The sequence below is a fragment of the Poecilia latipinna genome, unplaced genomic scaffold (assembly GCF_001443285.1).
Source record: "Poecilia latipinna isolate Pla-1442-1.1 unplaced genomic scaffold, P_latipinna-1.0 Scaffold454, whole genome shotgun sequence".
Classification (NCBI taxonomy): Eukaryota; Metazoa; Chordata; class Actinopteri; order Cyprinodontiformes; family Poeciliidae; genus Poecilia; species Poecilia latipinna.
In genome coordinates this window covers 318,402-324,814 of record NW_015113070.1, presented here as the reverse complement: position 1 = coordinate 324,814, position 6,413 = coordinate 318,402, and the positions used below count along the sequence as shown (strand labels likewise).

The window sequence follows — 6,413 nt, the reverse complement described above, 5'->3', positions numbered from 1 at the left end:
AAAAACAAAAAAAAAAAAAAAAAAAAAAAATTTTTTTTTTTTTTAATTTTTGGGTAGGGCCAACCCCAAAAAAAAAAAAAAAAAAAAAAAAAAAAAACAGAACAAAGATCAGCTACAAATTTGTAATTGGTGCGTTCAAAAAAAAAAAAAAAACTATTTTTTTTTCCATGACTAGTTTAATCTACACTTAATGTGTTACAAATTCCACCGCTCCCACATGCGCGCACTTCCCAATTCAACCTTTTTCACCCTAACTGCACATTGTTGATTCATGTGGTTGCAATTATACTCTTTGAAAACATTCTTGGTTACCCATTCTAACAAAGACTGTGGCCTTTTGTGGTCTGGATCCACAAGGAGACACGGAGGGCTGGGGATGACGGGAGGGGGGAGCATGCCTGCCTACCGTTCCCTGAAGAGCTATTTCTTTCTTTATTCAAGTAAACATCAACATATAGAATCGCAGACGGACAAAGGGGAACCTCATTCTGCACGCCATTCTCCTTTCATGCCTGACCGCAGGTCATTACTGCACACTGTAATCATAGACATGAGCAAAAACACGGCGGTTCTAACCGTTACAGCCCACACAAGTGTCTGTACGTGTGAATGAAAGTTTGGGAATCTTCGCCGAAACGGATCTCACTTTACATTTTCCGTCAACCACGGAAGCGGCAGGTTGAAGACGTGGTTTTCTGCATGGCAGTCTGAGATTAGTGGCTAAATCAGTCTATTGTCTGTGCATCAAGGTTGAAGGGTGGATTTCCTCTAACCTTGGCATTCGGCACTAAACCTGAGCCAAGGACTGAGGTTGAAGAAGGCAGCGCTAACAGTAGCAAGCAGCTGCACAGCCCAAGGCCACACATTAACCTAGCTAACACATAATTGAGACTAAGATAGAACAGCTAATGACTATCTTAGTCATTGAGCTGCCGTGAGCCGAGGACGGGCACGTCGTGAACTCTGTCACTTTGACTTAAATCAGGTAACAACTAGACAGAGAAAAGACAGAGCCAGTTGTGTATCTTCCAGAGAGATAAGTAGCATAAATCTCTTGCTACATGTCCACCTCCTTATCTGAAGGCCCGTCTCTTGGAGGATGGGGAAGCTAAAAGCATGTGAAAATGTCAGGATGTCCTTGATAAACAGAGATTAGAACACAAACATTCACTATTTTCCCAACACAGTCAGATGGGAGTTGCAGAGAGGAGAAAAAAAGAAAAGGGAGTTTTTGGATCTGAAAATGTGCTTAACTGAAAACACATTTCACACTCTCACAGAACGAGCATGTCAGACTCATGAAAAGACGTCTTCATGCTGTACTCTCAGCGGGCGCTGACAGTTCTTAAAGGGAGTCTATAAGATATGGCTCTGCGAGCTCTACAAATACATCTTTTTGTGACAGAAGACAGGAGAAGTTGGCAGCATTGAGGATGAAAACAACAAACAAGTAGATGATTACATGGATATTTAGCAAACAATGCATTATCACCAACATTTTCTAGCCCCCAGTCCTAAATTTTAACTGTGTGCCGTCATCTGCGTGTGCCTACCTTTGCGTATGCCTGCATAGCTGCTGGAGAGGCCATTCCTTTTCTTTCGGTGCCGGTATAACCAGATACTAAAGACCATGAGGATGATCCAACATGCTGCTCCAATTCCTGCGATAAAGGCAGGCTGCTTGACCACATCTGAGATCTGCTGGGAGAGCGGGTTCTCCTGGTTCACGGTCTCGGTCATTCGCCCAGATGAATCTGGAAGTGGGGAAGGATCAGAAGAGACGTGAGCAGGATGTTTCAGAGGGTCTGTTTGATCAGCGTATGAATGGTTTTTATGGTAAACATGAAAAGTGAGCTTTATGCTAAAGGAAAGGCATGAAAAGAAATGGATAAAAAAGTAGGAATGAACAGAGAAACCGGGTCGTTGCCGACATCAGACAATTTCAGCTGGTTGGAAGAGTCTAAGTTAAACATTTATGATGTACTTGGAAAACTAAAGATATTTCAGACTTCAATAAGGTGAACCAAAAAAAAAAAAACAACTTGAAAGAATGTTTCTTTAAGGCCACATAAAGAGACTTCCTTTATATATCTCCTCGTGCATCCAGACCACAATATATACTTCCTCTGATTTTACCAAATTTGCCATTGTTCAGAGGTGTGGGGAATTACCATATTTTCCGCACTATAAGGTGCATAGAATAGACGCTACAGTTAGGGTTGCCACTCTACGTACTCTACAAATGTGGATGTGTAATAACAAGGAAGTGGTCCCGAGTACATTATATAGTAGGCTGCCCCAGTCATTGTTTCACTCACGGTGTTGTGATATTGGTTGGTCTGTGTTACCCAGAAAGCAGTTGGGCACAAGCCCAACTGCTTTCTGGGTAACACAGACCAACCGCAGTCTCTGTCTGTCTTCCCCCACACCCCACTGAGTATGCAGATTGAGGCTAATGGATATAAGTGTGTGTGGGTATGGATGTATATATTTAGAAATGTAAACTCAGATAAAATCATAATAATTTAACCTATGTTTGTTTGTTTATTTCATTTGATTTAACAATAAGGGTCCATCTGAACGTATGGCATGGGTTTATGGGTTAGGAGTTCATAAGTTTCTAACTTCTTCTCCTTTTCAGGCATGTTAAGATTATTGCAGTACAAAAAAATATGTATTTTGCATTCCTTGTTCATGCGTGTGATTTTATACTTCTATCATGTTCAAAATAAATAAGTAAATAAACAGTGTACAATTTACTACCTTGGTAAATCATATAAATTTATTGTTTCTAGTGAAGTCATTTCATTCTGACATGGAAAGTTGGACTCCCTGACCAGTCCCAAGTGACGTATCCAATATGGCTTCATATCTTAGAACTATATTGTTAATGTCTGGGATTGCAATATAATATCTGGTGCTACAATAGGTAGCAGCGAAACAAATAAAGCTGTTGTTTTAGACTCTAAACTCAGGAAAAATGTCATTCTTGGCTTCAAACTCCTAACCCAGCATTAGCAACACAGGCTATAACTCTCTTCTTCTCTGAAATATACACAGAATTTGAATTTGTACTCATGGTTATCATTAATAAAAGATGCTGAAAACAGTTCAAGATAAGACCTTGTCTAATTTAAAGCTCTACGTTTTTCAAAAGGAGTCTTAAGGATTCCTCTCACCTCCAAGACTTTAATTTGTGCATCTTGATAGAGGAGATTATTTTTTCCCCAAGCAGGTGAGTGTAAATCTGGGTTGTGTTGCAAATCCCAGTCAACAGTGACAGGTGAGCGGAGCTTGATGATGGAACCGGTTAGAAAAACACCACGAGGCATCATTTACACTAAGCGACGGCGATTTCCTAAACAGATAAACAAATCCAGAAAGATCACCCTCAAAGACAGACACTGCAATAATTAGCAAACAGAGGTACAACTGTGAAAAACTGAGGCGTCGAATGCCTGGAAGCTGTGAAACGCGCTGTAGCGACGTCGTATGCACAGCTGCTCGCTACAACCTGCTTCTTCTTGATCTGTTTTTCTCATCTGTCTCCGCTTCTCCCCCATGTCTGTTACATGAAAGACTTCTCTGACTGGCTCCACCCTCTGGCGTTTTGACTTTCCTTTTTTTATGCTTTTGTTACTTTATCCTTTTGTTTTTCAGAGTGAAGTCTTTTACTCAGTAGCCATTCTTTTGAAGGATCGCTAGAAGCCCAACAAAACCTCAACGCATTGACTTTACCGTACCATATCTCTTCATTTGTCTCAGCTGCTGAGTCTATGTCTCTATTTGGCTGCCTGGCTTCTCAATTTGTGACTCTGTTTGAGGGAGCCGAACGTGCCAATGTTCACACAAAATGTTAGCAAAAGCAGCACACAAGGGATTGTACAGGTATCTGGACTTAGGATGACGCGTACAAACCTGAGAGTGTGACAAATGCGTTTGGGTGAAGCGCTGGTCCCCGAGGCGCATTGTCCCACTTCGGTGTTGGTACATGGCAACAATCACCACAGGAACTCTTCAAGTGAGATAAATTGTATCTGTCACAGGGAATGCTTCTTCATTCCCATCCTGGCCCACTCAATCACACATTTAAAACCAGATGGTCTCCTGGTCTCTCTCTCTTTCGCTTGCTGCTTCATGGTGCTGTTTTTTTCCCCATTCTTACTCATTAGCAAGTTAACTAAGCGGCTCAAAAATAAACAGTGGCCAAATTACCCAAAAATGTTTGGTCAATTTGGACAAAAATGATGGTCCAAAAGGTTTCAGGCCAATTGTATCGTCGGCTTTGCTGTTTGAAGCTTAGCAAAGGCAAATGGTGCTGTCTGTGCCACTATTTTCTGGTCTTACTGATTAGCAAGCTAGCTAAACGGCTCAAAATTGAACAGTGCTTGGTCAATTTGGATAAAAATGCCTCTTCAAGAAGTTTCGAGCCAATTATATTGTTGTCTTTGCTTTTTGAAGCTGAGCAGAGGCAAATTGTGCTGTCTGTGCTTATTTTCTTTTTCTTATCTTACTCATTAGCAAGCTAGCTAAGCAGCTCAAACATAAATAGTAACAAAATTTCCTAAAGATGTTTGGTCTATCTGGCCAAAAACGACACTTAAAGAAGTTTATATTGGTCATGTTTGCTGTTTGAAGTTGAGCAGAGGCGAAAACATATTCAAAAACAGAATGGAGAGGGCTTCTTTGCTGAGGGAGCTGAGCGTACCAATGTGATGCTCGGCTAATTAGCAAACATAAATGAAAACATTTAACACAACACACAAAAAAAAAAAACTGAAGAACCCCATTGTCACTCAAACTTCTTTATGGCAAGAGAAGTTTGCCATAGACAAACTTCTCTATGGCAAATTTGGGTGAGAGAACTCACTCAAATTACAGTCTCCAAGCATCTGCACTAAGCATGAAAAGGAAAGAGGGTAGAGGCCTGAGCATGTCTCACAACAGTAAAGGAAGTTACAGAGATGTTGTTTAGTTGGCATAAGGTCATGATACTGAAAGTTCTTCATTTAAAATGGATGAGCTTATGCTATAATTATTTGTTAAGTGATTGGGCTTGATTCACTTCCAAGGAATATCAGGCAACTATAGATGCACAAATCAAACATTTGGGGTCAAATTCCTATTTTGTACCTTTTTTGAACCTATGTTGACTTCTTTTTTAAGAACTGTGAGAAAATCTGCCAGTGTCAGTAAGCTTAGTGTAAGAATTTAAGGACTTTTAAAGACCTATATGATTTAAGACCTATATGACCAAAAACATTTTTAAGCTTCATATTTCATGTTTACCTTACTTAACCACTACAAAAAATTGGTAAATTTTAATTTGCCAACTTTAATTATTTATTTTTATACAGTACTACAACCATTACTAAAGAAGCAGATTGTTCAGAGTTCTGTTTTCAAGCACAGAAAATTTAGTGGAAGAAAGAAATTTGGTTAGAGAAAGGTGCAACAGGGAAAACAGCAGCCTATAGAGGATTGTCACAAATGATTCATTCCAGACGCACACAAATACTAGACATAGGCTACAAATGGAGCCTAACCTTTGTGCTTAAAACATCTGTCTTTGATTGATCTGATGCGATATTAAAATTTTTCGAGACAGTGAATTTTAATAAGGCACAGTTTGAAAGTTGGAGAGGACTCCTGCACCTCTTTCCACAAATATCACACTTTTACACAATTTTCTAATTTCTCATAATGTAATTTATGAGAATGCAGACATGGCTGCAGACTGAAAAAGGTGTGGCTATGTCCACTACTCACCAAACTGAAAGAAAGTGGTTTCACTCTTGACCCCGGGACCGGCGCTGGTGCTGGCTGCGACTTCGACGCTGTAACGGATCCCAGGGGTCAAACTGGGGATGACCACGGACAGCGTTGACCCGTCAACCGTCCGGTTGATGTGATACTTGCTCTCATTCCCCAAACACCAGATCTGCCATCACAGAGACCAGGATTAATTCAAATGAATGCACTGTTATGAGCCTTTGAATGAAATGTTGCCACCATTTTGGCACACAGTGGGTACAGGATTGCACCAGTAAGGTGTCTAAACCAATGAAGAACAAATGGGGCCAATAATCATAACCCAGTTTCGGCAGAGTTAAGACCCGCTGCTCACAATTAGAAGACATTTGCCTCAACATTAGACCTGAAACTGACATCCTGCTTTCTTTACTGTGCTAATATTCTCACTTCTTTTAGTGTGCATTTTCTATACATATATATATATATATATATACATATTCATGTGCGTGTGTGTAATGGAAGTACAGAGGCTCAGCACTTTCTGTCTGAGTGGCAGTGAGCACTCTGCCACTCAGTAATCCCTGACTCAGTAATGAGCAGGGTGTGTGTGTGTGTGTGGGGGGGGGGGGGTGGGGGAGATGTGTGCGTGTGGTGGGAGA

At 40.6% G+C, this 6,413-nt stretch overlaps 1 protein-coding gene across 7 annotated transcripts in view; it reads right to left on the bottom strand.

Annotated features, from left to right (window-relative positions):
* robo1 (roundabout, axon guidance receptor, homolog 1 (Drosophila)) overlaps nucleotides 1–6,413 on the bottom strand; it is a 310,894-nt gene that overhangs the window by 40,416 nt on the left and 264,065 nt on the right. For all 7 annotated transcript variants that reach the window (XM_015038826.1, XM_015038820.1, XM_015038821.1 and 4 more), the window contains 2 exons: nucleotides 5,770–5,941; nucleotides 1,554–1,754 (listed from right to left, as the gene is read on the bottom strand). In XM_015038826.1, the coding sequence (XP_014894312.1) occupies nucleotides 1,554–1,754; nucleotides 5,770–5,941 (373 nt within the window). The remainder of the gene's footprint in view (nucleotides 1–1,553; nucleotides 1,755–5,769; nucleotides 5,942–6,413) is intronic.